The sequence below is a fragment of the Centropristis striata genome, chromosome 19 (genome assembly GCF_030273125.1).
Source record: "Centropristis striata isolate RG_2023a ecotype Rhode Island chromosome 19, C.striata_1.0, whole genome shotgun sequence".
NCBI lineage: Eukaryota > Metazoa > Chordata > Actinopteri > Perciformes > Serranidae > Centropristis > Centropristis striata.
In genome coordinates this window covers 13,010,696-13,029,486 of record NC_081535.1, presented here as the reverse complement: position 1 = coordinate 13,029,486, position 18,791 = coordinate 13,010,696, and the positions used below count along the sequence as shown (strand labels likewise).

At 39.5% G+C, this 18,791-nt stretch overlaps 1 protein-coding gene across 1 annotated transcript; it reads left to right on the top strand.

Annotated features, from left to right (window-relative positions):
• The first annotated feature begins 9,690 nt into the window (after positions 1-9,690).
• loxa (lysyl oxidase a) lies at positions 9,691-17,764 on the top strand. The gene is made up of 7 exons (XM_059357257.1): positions 9,691-10,660; positions 11,280-11,388; positions 11,833-11,970; positions 13,475-13,631; positions 16,198-16,293; positions 17,056-17,171; positions 17,263-17,764. The coding sequence occupies exons 1-7, from the start codon at positions 10,048-10,050 to the stop codon at positions 17,267-17,269; spliced, it is 1,236 nt and encodes a 411-aa protein (XP_059213240.1). The 5' UTR covers positions 9,691-10,047; the 3' UTR covers positions 17,270-17,764.
• Positions 17,765-18,791: the final 1,027 nt, after the last annotated feature.

Here is an 18,791-nt window from a genome sequence, read left to right as displayed (position 1 = left end):
ATTTAAACTGTGTTTATTTAACATCTGAAGGCAGAGTGAAAGCACAGGACAAACCTACAGCACATTGTGGCATAAGCTCCATTTGTGCTTGAGTACATTGAAATGCAGAATATATTTTCTCTAAAGCTTTAACATTAAACATTAAACTTATCAAAACAGCTCAGATTGTTTAGTTTTAATATTAACTCTGCAGTCTAAATGGAACATCAAATGTCAAAGTGCAATCAGCATTTAAATGCACGGTTTGCCTCCTGTAGATGGAGCCATCGTTCTTTTTTAAACAAACGAAATGTTTGATTCATGCAGTGACATAACTGTTTCTAACAACTCTGCTTTGAAAACACTGCATCTGAAAAATACTTCCATCAAAGTCAGAGTTTATTAAGTTAATTCTTAAGCAACCTTCTATCTTACTTAACCATGTTTTAAGTCAATTTGACAAAAGACAATTTGTGAAAAATATAAACTTGTTTTCTCAGTCTTTTTTCATGTTGCTCGGTGATAAGCCAGCCTACATCTTCAAAATATCAAGTTATTTGAAATGATCACTGCTCCATGGATACTGCTACACCTCTATCCTTACTAGGAGGTCACTGTGATAGAAACCTGTCAATCTGAAGATAGCTACACCCTAAAGCAGGGGTAGGCAACCTGTGGCTCTGGAGCCACATGAATAGAATTATGTCGATTATATACAGTGTTATATATTTTTTAAACATTTTAATCAACTAAAATGTGCATCACAGCTGATGAAAGTCTGTGGCCCAGTGCCTTAACCTTTACATTTTTTAACTTCAAGTCTAATTTTGAGTTTCTTTGGCTAGGCTAGCTTTCGATATCTCTTCGGTGTCCAGCCTACCATTTGCACAGGGGTCCTGGCTGCATTCTGACTAAAAAATATTAATAAATGCTCATTAAAAACAATTAATTATTTTGGTAGGCTAATTTAGACTAAGAGTAGGCTGCCTTCTCCATTGTAGGGGTCAAAAAGAGTTTTGCAGCTCCACTCTGACATTTTTTCTTTCTTTTGACCAACAATGGCTTGTTTGTCAGTCTCTCTTCAGCCATATCTGCATATTACTCCGATTTAATTCATTCTAATTAACATAGGTCCAAAACTCTCTTCCCTCTCCTCACGAATATTACAAAACCCCCCGACTCTCTTCCCCTCCATATGCAATCTGCAACTCACTCATGACCTTTTTCATCTCCAAAATCACTGATATAAGGGATGTCCCGATCTGATCGCGATTGCAAACTGTGAGGTATGTAAACTGGGAAGGTGAAAATTTGTATTATTTGTAATTATTTCTTGATTGTTCAAGCTACCTCAAAGAAGTGCTCAAAGAATATGTGTTAAATGATAAAATAAAAAAGGCACGTCCTGGATCTGTTTCTTCGCTCTTCTTTATTATTTTTTAATGTATTATAGAAGTATCGGATTGGGACTCAGTATCGGCAGATACTCAAAATCAAATGACTCGGACTCGGGGGCAAAAAAACCTGATCCGGACATCCCTAACCGATATCCACCAACACCTGACCTCATGTGGAGCTGCAGTCTCTGGAGTGGATCTTCCAAGCCCCCACCCATCCCTACACAGAACATTTTCTAGTTTCATTCTCCCCTCTGTCCAAGCCATTTCTCAACTTATTCTAAAATCTAAACCCTTCACCTGTCCGCTCGATCCACTTCGCACTACTCTCGTCAGAACTTGCCTTCCTTCGCTTGCTTCCCTCATCACTAACATCATCCATTCCTCACTTGCCTCTGGAACTGTCCCCCTCTCACTAAAAACAGCTACTGTCACACCCATCCTGAATAAACCTGGCCTGGATCCCACAAATTTTAATAATCTGTGTCCCATTTCAAATCTACCTTTCGTTTAAAAAATCCTCGAAAAATGTGTAGCCTCTCAACTCCACAACCACCTTATCACCAACAATATCTACGAGCAGTTTCAATCCAGTTTCCGTCCCGTCCACAGCACCGAAACAGCACTCCTCAAAATCACAAATGACCTTCTTGTAGCTTCTGATTCTTTACTCTCCATACTCATCCTTCTCGATCTCACAGCCGCTTTTGACACCATCTCACACAACACGGTCCTGGACAGACTTTCATCCATTACACACACACCCCTCGCCTGGTTCACTTCTTACCTTTCCTGTCGCATGCAATTCATCCAACTAAAATCCCACTCTGTCCTGGGGCCTCTCCTCTTCATCATCTACTTACTCCCTCTCGGTCAGATTTTCTGCAAACACAAAATATATTTCCACTGCTACGCAGATGACACCCAGCTCTACCTCTCTACCAAACCCTCCTCATCACTTCCACCTACCTCCCTTACCCTCTGTCTGCAAGAAATTCATTCTTGGTTCTCCTCCAACTTCCTCAAACTTAACAGCTCTAAAACTGAAGTCCTCCTGGTTTCTCCATCTCCATCAACAACTCTATTGTCCCTCCGTCCCCTCGGGTAAAGAGTCTGGGTGTTATCCTCGACAGCATTCTCTCTTTTCACTCACACATCAATAACTTAACCCGGTCTGCATACCTCCACCTGCGCAACATCTCTCGTCTCCGTCCCTCTCTCACTCCACACACCACTGCCATCCTTGTCCATAGTCTCGTTACACTCCGGATTGTTTACTGCAACTCCCTGCTCTTTGGTGTCCCCAACAAATCCCTCCAGAAACTGCAGCTCCTCCAGAACCCTGCCGCACGCATCATAACCCGGACCCCCACCATTCACCACATCACCCCCAGCCTGCACCGGATCAACTTCAAAATACTCCTCATCACTTTCAAAGCACTTCACAACCTGGCTCCACCATACATCTCAGACCTCCTTCACATCTCCACTCCTGCCTGCTCACTCCGCTCCTCCTTCACCCTCCAGTTCTCTGTCCCTCCTGCCCGCCTCGTCACCATGGGCAGTAGAGCCTTCAGCCGCTCTGCTCCCCAGCTCTAGAACACTCTCCCTCCTGACCTCTGCACCATTGACTCTTTGCCACTGTTCAAATCCAGACTCAAAACTCATCTGTTCAGACGAGCATATGCCACCTAGTCACTCACTCACCATCTCAATACTGTCTGATGTTTTATTTTGTTGCCACTGTTTTTTAATAATTTAATGTTTTGTTGTACAGTGTCCGTGGGTGTTTTGAAAGGCGCTTATAGATAAAATGCATTACATGGTGGTGTAGTGGTTAGCACTCTCGCCTCACAGCTAGAGGGTCGCCGGTGTGGAGTTTGCATGTTCTCCCCGTGTCAGTGTGGGTTCTCTCCAGGTTCTCCGGCTTCCTCCCACAGTCCAAAAACACGCACTTAGGTTTAATTGGTGACTCTAAAATTGCCCGTAGGTGTGAATGAGAGTGTGATTCAGCCCTGTGATAGTCTGGCGACCTGTCCAGGGTGTACCCCGCCTCTTGCCCAATGTCAGCTGGGATCGGCTCTAGCGACCCGAATGCAGATAAGTGGTTAATGGTGATGAATGAATTAATTATTATCATTATTATTTTTATTCTTTTTTTTTATTGTTTATAAGTAAAGGTTGCCGACCCCTGCCCTAAAGCATACCATGCGTTGTAGTCTATTTTTCTTTAAATGGGACAAAATTTTACAAAATGAAAATGATGCTGTATTGAAGAAGACTAAATACAAATACAAATAAAGTGAGTTGTAGGATAATTTTCTCAAAAGCTGACTTTTCTTTGCAAATAGTGGAGTCGCCCCCTGCTGGCCACTAGAAAGACAGCAGGTTTAAGGCACTTTGCATTGGCTTCATTTTTCAGACCCAGAGGCTGTGTCGGCTTCTTTTATACAGTCTGTGGCAAGAATGGACAAACTTACACACTAACATTTACACTTGTGGTAGCTTATTGTATATTCTCCAGCCCACATGTGTCGCACATGTTCACACTGCAAAAGTAAACTGGAGGTACAAACTTTATACTTTTTATACAAAAAAAATTCTTTGCTGAGATTTTAAAAACCTTCTTGCTGAGAGGTGACACTGTTAACCGGCTGAGCTTGGTTACACGCTGATTTTCTTTCTGGTGGAGAGTTAGAGGAGATGATTATTTCCACTGTGATGTCTGTCTGTTAAATACAGCTAGCAGCAGGTTAGCTTAGCTGAGCATAAAAACTGGGAACAACTAGCTTGGCTCTGTCACATAAACTGCCAGCTCGCACTTCTAACGCTCACTACTCACCAAAAACGTCACCGGTAAACGGTTTCCCAGCATGTCACACTTTTCTTTTAAATGGTGATAATTTGTCAGCTAGTTCACACTTTGTTTCTGCTGCTGCCAAGTGGCCAAAAAGATCCAGTACCGTATTTCCTCAAATAGTAGCAGGGGCTTCTATTAATAAAAAATCAGTTTGGGACCCGGCTAATAATAGGGGCAGGCTATTATTTGAAGGAGGCTTTTATTAAAAAGAGAAAATCAGAGCAGCTCTGACCGGCACTTTTTAGAGTGTTTTACACAGCGCATTGTAGCCAGTTACCCGGATGTCGGCCATATTGGAAGTACTGGTAAACAAACAATGAACAGCACGCTGACTGTTCATTTTAAGCAGGATTTAAAATGTCTAAACTACTAAAAAGCCCAGAAGAACGTGTGTAAACGGCTCGACTTTACAGAGAATGTTTAGGATTTACCTACAGTATTAACTCATGTGGCAAAACAGGTGTTGTGTGGAAATCTGTTACCCCGTCAAATTATGTTTCCTGCATGGTGTTCTCCGTAGCATCACCTCCGCGGTTGGAGTTAGGATTTAAGTTTAAGGTTAGGCCTTGTAGAGATAACTGTTTGGGGTTAAGGTAAACTTGTGGTCATGTTAAGCAACTTAAAGGACAACTGGTTGGGGTCAGGGGTCAGGTTGGGTGCAGGTTAAGAGAAGGGGTACACATATCGACAGGGGAACAGACTTTGACAGAAATGAGGCCAGTCATTAATAGGGGCCCGGCTTTAAATTGAGGAAATACAGTATTTCAGATTTGAATATGACTTTAGAATTGCATAATTTCACATAGTGACTTTGACATTTTTTAACTCAACCAAAAATACCGTAGCAACATCCCAAATCCAGTGAAAAATGGAGTATTAAGGCTTCCACTAAACATTACTGACCTCTAGTGTGATTAATGTTTTAAATAACTCCCACTGTTTAGTCTGTTGTTTTTTGGCAAAAGGGGAGGGACAAAAAAATGACTGCTGTAAGTGACCAAGACAATATCACACCTCAAAGAAGAGCGAATACTTCTCTTTATCACTGGATTAGGTGGAATATTCTCCATGGATCTCTGTGGTATTGGGAGGGGGAGGATTTAGAGGGAGTATAAAAAAAGAGTACATCTGCATGAATCATTGCACAATGTAAAGTTTTCTGGGCTGTGTCTTGATAAAGCGCTCCTCCCTCTGGTTGCAGAGTCGACAGTGCATGTGCAAAGTGCCACGTAGTCCACCAGACTGTGTGTATGTGGTGATTGAGTTTGTGTGTGTGTGTGTGTGTGTGGTGCAAACCCTTGGTGCTCCAGGAGTAATGGAAACCCAGTATTTATGAAGGAGGAGAAAATATTTGAATTGTCTGTTTATGTCGTAGAGTTTTGAGCTGAGATGAACCTGAGCTTATTTGAATAGGCTGAGTTTTGCAACTGGGTGGAGGCAAATATCTACAACTGGAAGGAAATGTAAGCGAGTAAAAGGCTGTAAAGTAAAATGAACAGAAGCAGGGATGTTATGGGATAGAAGCTGTGTGGTTTAAGTAGAGGGATGTGATAGAGAGAGACCAGAGGAAGTCGGCCTTGCAGTGGATGTTTTAAGAGATGTGTGTGGTCCTGTTTCACTGCGATGAGGTCATAATGTTGACACAAAAGTAAATAATTAAATGCAAGTGCAGAAAATACTTGTTTTTTAACTGAGGCAGCTGGATTTTTAACAGCCCTTATTTGAGAATTTGAAGCCAAAATTACAGCAGTGTGGCTTTATATCACATGCAGGAGCATATTAAATAAAATATCTATATCTGCCTTAAAATCTAGACTTTGGCTGCTGTAAATGCTTAAATATAGGCTTTAAGTAAAGTGGCAAATGTCTGCCAGATGTTGACTCAGTGATGGCACTGAATAATTGGTGTTGGTTTTATGGCAAATTTAGTAACATGAAAGGATGGAGATCTTTTTTTCTCCCCCTTTTCTCCTCAATGACGTGTCTCATGCAGGAGGCCTTGTCGCTATTTTCCCTACATATTCTGCAACTCAGACGTGGATTTATTCAAATTCTTTTTGCTCAAACGAATGCCCAGAAAATGAGGAATGGGGGTGTACTCCAGCAACGTGGACAAAAGAACTCGGCTAATTCCTTGCAGATGTGTCTCTTGAAATGTGTGGGGGAACACTGTGCTGCCCTCGCCGGGGAGGGAAAGGACTCTGCACGGAGAAAGTTCAATGAATTACGAGCGAAAAACATCAGCAGCCTCGATACAGCTGGTTCTGACTGTCTGTCTGGTGTTCCAGGGGAGGAAAAGGAGGAAACCCAGGAACACATTGCACATAGTTTTCTACTCTCAGTGTGCAGATTCAGAGGAGTGTGTTTGTCATCCTCCCAGCAAAATCACAATTATATGTTGGTTAAAAGAAAGTGCCTCCCGTAGGTGTTTTATACTGGAATCAAATCCTACACAGGTGAAAGAAAGTAAAACTGCCAGAGGGCAAGACAAAACAAGAAACATTTACAAGAAGTTGCCAGAATCATTTGGACATTTTGTATGACTCAGTTTCACAGATGCATCTTATGCTTTATCTTGATTAATGAGCTGTTGGAGTCTTGTTTCTGTGTCAAACATTTCCCACTTATCTTTAACTCTTGAACAACTCAAATAAGTGCAGGGAGGACACATTCATTTTCAGGAGCTCATAAAACTCCACATGGCTCTGATTGGCCTTCACAGCTTACACAAGCTGAAATGTAACGTGTCTTACGTGACTGAAAGATGATGTGCACCCTCTGTTATCCAAGAACAATACAACTGGCTTAACCGTCATTTACAGCATGATTTAATCAGTTCACCCTACTATTAAAAAGGAGCCTTTCTTGGGCTATAAAGTATTTTTAGTCCGCAGTTGGTTCCTGGTCTCTTTCTCTGCTACTGTTTGGGCAGTAAAATATTCACAACTAAATATGCAACAATCAAATTTAAGATACCCTGTGGCGTTTTTGGCCACTGGTAGTGTTATGGAGCAACGTTTTTATGAGTGTTTTGTTTGTACTGTCTAGTGGTTTCACACTTCACTGATCTACAAGTGAGCAACAGGTGGCAATAACAGGCCGAGAAATGCAGTAATGGGTCCAATAAAGGCAGGGGGGAAGATGCGGCTAACAAGTAAACATGGTTGTAAACAAGTTTATTTGAATAAAAATCAGCTTTGCAGATGTTTTATGACAACGTAGGTGCTATCAACCTGCTTGTTAGACCTCAAGGATACACACAGTTTGGGGAGTACAAGAAAACTCCACATGGCGGCCTTTATAGTGTCAAAAAACCCATCCATAGTTACTTCATTTTAATGATCTGCCTTATCAGAACTGTGTGTAAAACAGCACCACAACTCATCAGATTTTGATTTTAAAAAATATTGCTCAATTCTGATTCATGCACAGAGGTTTGGAACTTTTCCCACCCACACCAAACTAATAGGAAGAGCAAAGAAAAAAAACCCAGCACAACCTGTAATCTCTCAGGTGAAATAACCAAAACAGCTCCAATTTTGGCATGAAATTGTGTGCTCACTTAGAGAATTTCAAACCCTCCTTACTTTCTCACCTCCACTCAGCCGGCCAGTCACTGTGTGAGTGTCTGTGACTGTCAGGTTGCTGTTTTTGTAAAGTTATAGAAGTTGTGGGATGAGTTATGTATTAAATAGAATTTGAAGCCTTAGCCAGCAGCTGGTTAGCTTAGCTTAGTTTACAACTGAAAATTAGGAAGCAACGAACAAGGCCCGGTCCAAAGGTGACAAAACTAGTTAGAATAATATATGCTGTTTGTTTAATTAGTACAAAATCTAAAGTAAAAATCTTTATTATTGTTGTTCTCTTTTCACATTTCCAGTCTTTGTGCTAAGCTAAGCTAACATCCATAAGAGTAGCATGTATCTTATCATGTAACTCTCTGCCAGAAAACAGCAAATTTCTCAAAATATCGAATTGTTGATCTTAGGACCAACAGAATAAATTTGAGCAGAGAAAGTGAAACCCAGGCCTTGCCCCACCCTCATTACCACAACTGAAGTGCCATTGAGCAAATCCTTTAACCCATAATAGCTCCAGTATTTCTGCTTAGTAGCAAAAAGATCAGATAACAGTTGTACTACAGCTGTGTGAGTGTGAACGGGACACTCCAGAAAAAGAAATAATGACTTTCAGTGTTACTACTTTAGATAAATACAGGTATATTAAATTACTCCATAGTACATATCTTTTTCCTCATGTTTCTCGACAGTGACAGTTACTTTAGTTTTAGCCTTATTTATGCTTTTCCAGTATGTGATTCTAGACATAAATTCATTCAGAGACAGGAAAACTAAATCAGAGTATGCAGAGTTTTTCTAAGGAAAGATGATAATCCGCCACTTCCTAAACAATTCCCCCAGGTTAAAAAAAATAAAATGGCATGCAGCAGTCCAATATAATTTGAAGTTATCTGCCCCCTAGTGTCAGGATATGTAACACTGTGATTGAGCAGTTATTAGATTGCAGTGAATCTTAATTTTATTTGATTATTTCTTGCTTGTGGACTGCTATTTTTTTTTTTTTTTACATAACTGTTCATAATGAGTCTCTGGTTGTACGTGTTGAAAACCCCTCATAGAAATCAAATTATTTTTGCTTTGAAGGTATAAAAACTTCTCTCATAAAACCTTGTGATTTGAGAAACTGTAAAATCCTCGGGAGCATTTGCTGTGGTTTAGCAGCAGCCATCATGCGGTCAATTGTGTAGATGCTAGAAAGAATTTCCTGGTTTACCAGACAGGAGAAAATGAAAACCTTGGATTAAGTTTCCCAAGCTATGCATTATAGCTCTGGTGTTAACAGCAGGGCGGTGATTTGACTGGGCTGCTGCAAATGACTTAGATTTATCAGGAGAAAGAGGGTGGTGGGGTCACCGTGCTGCCACTAGACGCTGTATGCAGATATCATGTGTCGCCACAGACGTTTTGTTTATTGGGCAGAATAATTATGACCTTATAGAAGATTACTGTGAGATGCATGTGATGAGTCTTTCACGTTGTCAGCAAAGCTCCAGCACAGACAGGAGTGGGCGAAGGGGGGGTTTGTGGGACATGGTTTCCCAGAATAAAATGAAAATGTTGCAGGGCCATCAAAGAGTCATGTTTAGGTTTCTGAGATCCTCCTATGAGAAAGTGCAGTGCAGAAACTTTTGGCAGAGTGTGTTGCAATTTGGTTGGGAGTTCATCCAACAGTCAGGAGAAAAGCTATTTATCATAAGATCCTGTGTATCTGGCAGAGAGAGAGAGAGAGAGAGAGAGATGAAGACAATACAGAGCAGTTTCTAGGAAATGGGTCATATTATTCATATGAAACATATTCAAACGAAGAAGGAAGAAATTTTGTGTGTTTTATCTAACTGTGTCTTTCACTGTTTGTAACTGACACACATGAAACAACTTTCAGAGGACCAAACGGGGCAGTTATCAAACACACTTGGCTGGGCATGATCACACATCACGTATCCATCCAGTGGTTATATGAGCTGCTGCAGCAGACTTGTATAACAAATTCAGAAACTCCAAAATGTGAACTCCTCCTCCTCTTCATCATCATCATCTCACTGGGCGCATCTGCAGGCTGCAGGAGCAGAGCGATATGAGTTTACACGGATACATTTAACCTTTCCTCTCTGCTCCTCATTGGATATCCTTCAAATAGAGATGAAGGATATTTAGCTTAAAGACAAGTGGCAACGCCGGCTTTTGAAATATCCTCTTTGTCACGTTAAAATCACTTTTAATTAACTTCAAAATGGGATTACGCATATTTGGCACGCCACTTTACGCATATGCGTGCGTCTATTTTTTTGTTTTCTTCCTGCAAGCTGCCCAGTCTCAGACAAATCCGGGGACACAACAAGGAAATCAGCAAAGAGCTGCTGGTCTCCGGCAGACGCTACAGTGGTCACACAACGGCAAGATTTTTAGCATTTTAAGCCAGGGCTCGGAGTATCAGCCACCGAGGCGCAGGGGCGCACCTCAGGAGCAAGTGCAGGCGCGACCTGTCACCATCATCCGTGATGCGGACGCCAAACATCCGGACACCTCGAGCCCGCCGGTGGCCCAGCAGCAACCGGCATCCAACCCGCGCGGGCTCCCGCCTCCGCTCCAAAGGCTCGTGAGAGGGCACGAGCACCGCCAGCATCACCAAGAACGCACCGGGACGCAGAGGAGCAGCAATGAGACGCAGGAAAAGCTCACTGTCAGTCCGCCTCAGGCCCGGAGAGAAGACATGATGGCGGCTGATGATCCCTACGACCCCTACAAGTCCACTGATGATAATCCCTATTACAATTATTATGACGTCTACGAGAGACCGAGGCCGAGATCGAGACCCGGATATGGCACAAGGTACCATCAGTACGGTAAGACTGAGGAATGTGTTCTCAAAACAATATAAATGAGATAGATATGACCCATAAAGAGGAGGTTATGGTTATAAAAACGGTTCAGGTAATCAATTATTCCGTTTGTTTGTCTATCTAGTGTCATTATGTCTCTAAATTTCTTTCTGTGTTTCTTTAGTTGCCAGATATTAAAGGGACAGTTCACCCAAAAGTAAAAAATACTTATTCTTCTGTATACTATATATATATTACTGTATTTTTTCTTTGACTTGTAGTGCTATTTATCAATCTTGATTGTTTTGGTGTGAGGGATGTCTGTCTTCTGCTTAACAAGTTAAATGTATTATCTTGAGTCATGTTTTCTGGAATGAGATATTGCAGTTGATTTTTCTTAAACATGTCTTTTCTTTGAGCACATTGAGCAAAGTGTCATACAGTCTCATTATATTTGAGAGAAGGCACCAAAACAATCTAGACAGATATCTAGAACTACAGGTAAGAGGAAAAATCATGTATTAATGATTTTGGGGTGAACTGTCCCTTTATAGTATATAGTATCTTACTGATTGGTTGATTTAACTGCCACTTTCACACTTATAGCATATTTATTGCTGTTGTCACTATTAAACTGTTTTAGGTCTGCCTGATCTTGTACCTGACCCATACTACATTCAAGCTTCTGCTTATGCCCAGAGAGTCCCAATGTACAACCTGAGATGTGCTGCTGAGGAGAACTGTTTGTCAAGGTAAAAAAAAGCAGGGTCTGCATCCAAGTCTGAGTGTGATTCAGAGAGCTTTGAGCCATAACAACCGCCTAAAGTGTTTGTGGGTGAAAGCTGCCCAGTGGAACCATCAGAAGGGGTAAAATTAACTGAGTCCTGCCACTGATGGTGGAGACGGGTGGAGTGGTGGATTTCTGTAAAGTTTAATCATAGTTCGCCTCGGGGAGAGAAAGCCCGAATGGTAAACACATTATCGAAAACTAACCCAAACAACCACGTGCCGCCAAGCTATTTTTCCACCCACCAGCTACACATAGGACGCCTTCACTCAGACGCTGACAATCTGCTCCACTCAGAGGAGGGGATGTAGCAGGAAAAACTATCTCAGTGACGTAATTCTGTCCACATATGACCTGTGTGGATTTTTTTCCTGCAAACTTATGCTCTTCCTTTGCTTTGTGCCTGCAGCTCAGCCTACACAGGCAGCACCAGAGACTACGACACCCGTATGCTGCTGAGGTTTCCTCAGAAAGTCAAGAACCAGGGGACGGCGGACTTCCTCCCCAGCAGGCCACGTTACTCCTGGGAGTGGCACAGCTGTCACCAGTGAGTATAATGTCATGTCAGTGTGTCCACCTCACCATCACACACAGAAAGAGAAAGTCTCAGTGACTTGTGGTTGCTCTCTTACGTCATTTGTTCTCACTGGCCAACACGCTGGCATCAATTAAATATATTTACTTGAAGATTTCATGCATGAAAAAAGAGATCTGGATCCAGTTTTGGAAAGATGTGTCTGAATATGAATATTGTATTACTCATATGTTTTTGAGTGTTTGAATTGGAGACAGAACATTTTTATTTGTTTTGTTCGTCACTTGCAAATGTAAGCAAACAGTTATTTTCAACTGTGCTGACACTATTAGTCTTTTCCAGTGTTTAGATGTGGTATGGCACCCCCTGTTGAAGCACAGTTGTTACTTTTGGCTGTCTTATAGTTTTTGTTGGCTGTTTCATTGCTCTGATGAGATTTTGATACCGGGACTGACATCTTAGTTTTATTTTTATTTTTAAGCCCATAAGATGTAATTTTCTATTTTTATAAGCTCAGCCTTTAGGTGGTGCAAAACATGTGACTGAACTTCATCTGACCTTTGAATTCAGTTGATTTTTCAGCTGCAAAGCCAGACCATATAAAATAAAGTTGTGTGATGAGGATAATGAGCCAAAAAGGAAAACTGCTGGTATGTTTGTTCCTTTATTGAGCTCATGGAAAAGTGCCTAGTTTTCCTTGATTCCAGAGCAACTACCTCAGTCCATAGCTATGTTGTGAAACAACCAGTGCTCTCTGCAAATCCCCAAAGTGGAACATATTTGGCAGAGATCCAATAAACTGTTGATTTAGACTGTATAGATTTTTGTCAGTGTTTTGAAAGTCAACTCTTGTTAAAATCCAGACTGTTTTTATCTCATTAAACAAACTGTCTTTAAGATAATGGAGTATAGGCAGATTCAGGCTCACTATTGTGCTACATGCAGGATAAATACCTGTGATGTTTGCAGCTATTTGAATGAACGCCGGGAACATTGCGCGGTTGATTAAATAAGTTCCAGATTGATGAAAAACTCACTCAGCTCAGCACGGTCTCCTAAAAATGACATTCTCACACAACAAAACTGCATGATCTGTCTTGTTTCAAGGGAAATTTATTATCTCCCAGATTATGTGTCTTGTTGACTCTTCACATGAATGTTTCTAATCAAAGTCCACGTAGGAAGGAGGTCGGAGGAGGTGAATGGGTCAAACAAACATGGGACTTTCACCCAGGAGATCACTGTTTGTGTCCCGTGTGAAACCAATGTCGACCTCTTTTGCTGATTTAAGTTACATATCAAATATGCCTATTTTAACCCTGACTGTGATCCTTTCCTCAACCTAAACAAGAAGTTTTGTTTCAGTTCACAACTTTAAGAACATGTTTAAAGATCGGACTGTAATCTGGGAATAAATACCTTGAAATGTAACACTGTTTTGTCATACGGGCACGGTTTGCTCAGTTTAGATTCTCAATGCCTGGAGTGATTGAACATTGCTGCTGCTGATCCACAGGCACTTCCACAGCATGGATGAGTTCAGCCACTATGACCTGCTGGATGCCTCCACTCACCACTCGGTGGCTGAGGGCCACAAGGCCAGCTTCTGCCTGGAAGACACGTCCTGCGACTACGGCTACTATAGGCGATTTGCCTGCACCTCACATACTCAGGTCTCAAAGATACCTGCTGAAATGTTGCTTTTACTCACTTTAAAGCTGCTCTTATCTGTGTTTTTATAAAAAGAAAGTTGTTGTGTTTTTCAACCTGGAGCCTATTTTCAATGTTTTTGTGTCAGAGTGACTAATGGGGATACCAGTCTCTAAACTTGGTTCAGTGTTGAGCAAAAGCGCTGCAGCCAGCAGCCACAAAACAGCTGCTATGAAATCCTACACGTCCACTAAAACTGGACAGGCTCAGATTGTTGTTATACGTGTCTGACAACATTACAAAAAGGACCTGAGACATTTTTTTCTTTACTTTTCGCTTGGTCCAGTCTGTTTGCTATTGTGTCAAAGTGAGATTTCATTTTTTTCTGAAATCTCACCAGGTGACTTGTTGCCAGAAGACAATAGTGGAAATGTGAGTGAAAGTTAGAGAGAGGAGTGCCAGGAAGGGTTTGTTGTGTTGGTGAACAGAAAGCGTAGCTCATTGTTCCCCAAAAAGATTTTCAATGTCATGGCTGAACTATTTAGATGATTCTGACAAAGTGGATTTAGTAGGACACAATAACAAACAAGCTGTATCAAGTGAAAGATAAACCAAAATGTTTTTTCTCTCTAGGGTTCTTTCCATAATATTATCAGACAGTAATAGTAATAATCTGAGCCTGTCAGCAGCAAAAACAAGCACTTTATGTGGATGCTCATTGACAGTGCCCACGGTTCGATTTTATCCAGATACTTGAGTCACGATACAATATTATTAAGATTTTAAGCATTTTGCGATATGGTGAGTATTGTTATACAATATATTGCAATTTAACTGTTTAACTGCATTTTGTGTCCACAAAATTGAATTCAATCAACAATTGTTTTGTCAAATAAGAGAAAATTATCAGTTCTGAATTGGGAGGCAGCCATGTATATGTAAAGAGGAGACTTGTAGGAACCAAGAGAGTCTATTTTCATTGACATCAGAGGTCTTTGAAAATCACTATAAATAAAAAAAAATGCCGATCTTTGCATCGTCATTTCGACAATTTCCAGACACGATATCCTGACATGGTGTCCATTGATTCCTTAAATCTCCTAGTTTCCTATGATAACAGTATCTCCGGTATATTCCTAAAAATATTCCTCCGGAACAGCGAAATCGGTGGGCTGTCACAACGATAGACATCGATACTTGGTGGCCATGAATCGATATATTATTGCCATGCAAAATATTGCAATACTATGCTGTATCGATTTTTTCCCCACCTGTAGTTGTCCCAATTAGTCACTCAGATCCAAAAACATGGGGGAAAAAAGTTCAGACTGAAAATTATTGTTATTATTAGTAGGTGTCCCTTTATCAATGGATTACCTGACTACTTGTATGTAAAAGTGATAACTCTTTGCGATAAACCCACAGAGAATTATTGCCCAGCTCCACAGTTCTCTTCTCCTCTGCATTAAGCATCTTTCAGCTCATTGTTTTGGTTTTACTGCTCTCACTTTACTGTTTTAATTCACTCTCACCGCTCTCATCTGCTCTTTTACTGCCACAGCAGGCAGCTAAAATCCGCCGTACGCCACTGTACCTGCTCAGCAACAAAACAGACAGACAAAGTTAGCAACTAGCTGGTGAAGAAAAAGAGAAAGAGAAAGGAGAAATCCACAGCTAAAGGGACAGACTTCCCCCAGGAGTTGATGGAGACCAAAAACAGAGCTAAAAGAGAATAAATTTGCAGCTTCTATTCATCAGGTGGCCAGATACACATTTCTGAATTAATGTTAATGTTGCCTTCTGTCTGCTAGATGTGCAAAGAATCAAGTTTTTGCAACCATAATTTTGAAATTTCATATAAAAATCCTCTTTATAGCTTTTTTTTGCTCCCCCAAGTGGTAAATAAAAAAGTAAATGCAGGTTTAATCTCACAAGCTAAAAAACTGCTGTTCTATTACATTTAGAAAGTTTGCTTCTGTTAGCGAGAGCAGAAACAATGTCAAAATATATTTGCTGATTTTTTTTTTATTCCCCCCAAAAAAAGCCAGTTTGCCTTGAGAAATATCATACAAAGTTAAGAAAACACTGCAATGATACCTTGTTAAGCCTCACACTATAAAGATTTTGTTTTATTTATGTTCATACTAAAATTGAGGATAAAAACTTGCTTAAAACTCTAACATGCTTCTCATTGAACTGGTTGTAGGATCTGGGTTCCTTAACGTCTTTGAAGTAGAAAGAAAAACAAGTGCTCTTTCACTGAGGCCACTGTCCTTTAGAGAACGACTTTAGTATTTCCTTTTTGCCGGAGCCAGTGGTGATTTATTGACTTCCTGTTTCTCCAGTCAGATGATCCCACCTGCCTGAACGTCTGTGATTAGTTGTTTGGCGCATGATTTCTTTTTCCATCCTCTGTTCTTCCTTCACTGGCTGCTCATTTTTCTCTTTCTTATAAATGTTGTTCTTTTCATCATAGGTGTTTTAGTCCTACTATTACACATCATACTGTAATTAGTTAGTGTTCTATATGAAAAGGGACTGTATGTTGTTAAAACATGTTGTTTTATGTGGATGGTGTCCAACCTGCAGGGCCTGAGCCCAGGATGTTATGATACCTACAACGCAGACATCGACTGTCAGTGGATTGACATCACAGATGTGAAACCTGGAAACTATATTCTCAAGGTTTGTTTGAAATACCAGATGACATTTGTCTTCCTCGTGAGACACTAAACCTCTTTTGAAGAGTTACACTTCTGTGGAAACCATGATTGGAGTCTATGCTGTTTATTTATCTTTGCTGCTGTGTTATTGAATCTGATATATACAGTCATAGAAAAAAATTATCAGACCATTGTTTTCTTTAATTTCTTGTTCATTTTAATGCCTGGTACAACTAAAGGTGCATTTGTTTGGACAAATATAATGATAACAACACAAATAGCTCATAAAAGTTTAATTTAAGCACTGATATCTAGCAGTTTTCCATGGTTTTCTTGATTATGATTTTGGTATTATTAGTACAGAAGAGAAGGTATTTAAAGGAGAGTCCCACTGAAATACACTTTCTGTTGCTCTGCAAAAAAACCCAGATGTCCTAAAATGTTTCTGTTTGTACTTGTGACCTTCTGAGGTCAAAGTAAAATTACTTTTAACTTTAAAACTACAAATATAGCCTCTAATTATGCCTTGCTGAAATAAAGCCATTATCCATGTTTTTTTTTTATAATAACCAAAATCATTATCAAGAACCATGGAAAATGGCTAGATATCAGCTCTTAAATTAAACTCTTATGAGCTATTTTTGTTGTTATCATTATATTTGTCCAAACAAATGAACCTTTAGTTGTTCCAGGCATTAAAATGAACAAGAAATTGAAGAAAACAAGGGTGGCATATTATTTTTTCCATGACTGTGTGCTATATCTACATTGTTGTTCTCCACAGATCAGTGTAAATCCAAACTATCACGTCCCAGAATCAGACTACAGCAACAACGTTGTTCGCTGTGACGTTCGCTACACTGGCAACTACGCCTACGTGTCAGGGTGTCATCTGTCATCGTGAGTATCATGTCTCAAGTTTGATAGAAATCCAAGATATATCTTGCATCCTCTATATTAATCCCTGTGGTGTTTTTCATTCTTTTTTCAGGTATTAAGAGATAACAGTCATTCTCAGCAATTGAGCAGAATGTGCTGTTAATGACAATGCAGAGGACTGCATATAAAAACATATAAAACATCATGATGAATAAATTGTTAGACATACATTTTATCATTTCAAATACTATAGAAATAAAATGAAAGTAGGAATCTTCTGAAAACATAGTGCAATGTTGAATTCTTATTTGCTTCTGATAGTATATTCTTATGTTTCTTTATTCTCTTCTTCTGCATTGTACTGTATGCTTGTGTTTTATACCACTTGTAAGATAGTTAAAGAATGAAATCCATGAAATTTAGAATCTTAGCAAGCAAATGTAAACCAGCGTACCCTCATTGTTAAATCAATATCAACTATATCACAGTTTTAAAATGAAACAGCTGTATTTGTTATATTTATATGCAACAGAAGAAACTCTCTTTACTCCAAAGCTTTTGTTGAAACTGACTTGAATAAAACTTTGTGATATTGTATCACTTTTTAGACCAGATTGAAGAGACTTCAGCGTTATTGTCTTTGTTCAATTTTTCTCTTTTTTATTGTCTTTGCCTCACACACAGCCACACAAAAACAAAAGGTTAAAAGTAGGGCTGTAAACCACTGATTAAATTTCATAAAATTGTGAAAAATGCAAGTTCACAACATCTTCATACAAATATATATATAACAGAGAAAAAGAAGTGAAAGCTCATATTTGAGACGCTGGAACCAGAATATGTTTGGCATTTATGCACATAAATACAGCAGCAAACTGGTATTTCATTTACATAAAGTTGTTGGACTTGAGAGGGATGAATTAAAAACAAAAAGTGTCAAAATTGAAGCAGCAGAGGCAGAAATATTCTGATCAATGATTTATTACTTTGTTAATATCAAGATAATGTTTTTCTTTCATTCATTCTTTTCATGCCACTTCCTACTTATATTCTGCTACATCTCATTGCTAAATATTGTCCTTTTTATGTCACTACAAATATATGAAAGCTTTAATTACTAGTTACTTTGGATATTCAAGTTAATTCAGAATTTTCATATTTCATATATCAATTTCATATTATATCAGTAAGGCTTTATTGGTCCACAGAGCGATTCCTAAGCTACCCAGCAGTATGTAAAGTAATATACAGTTGTATAATAAATGCATAAATACATATAAATTGGCTTCACCATTACCTGCTGCAACATGAAAACAATGTACACATTGTTGCATCAATAATTCTAATAATATGATATACAATAATCTGAAATGGGCCATTTCATTTTCGCATAATGACTACTTTTACTTTAAGTACTTTAAGTACATTTGAATGCTAATAGGTTTTGTACTTTTATTTAAGTAATAAAACAGTTTTCAATGCAAGACTTATAACAGATTCGTGTACTTCTGCTACTGGATAATAGCCAGTTTAAAAGAGAACACAATGAACTAAAAACAGACTTTTAAAAAGGTTTTTGAAATAAAAATGTAATGAAATAAGTAGCGTGTTTTATTATTATTATTATTATTAATATTGGTG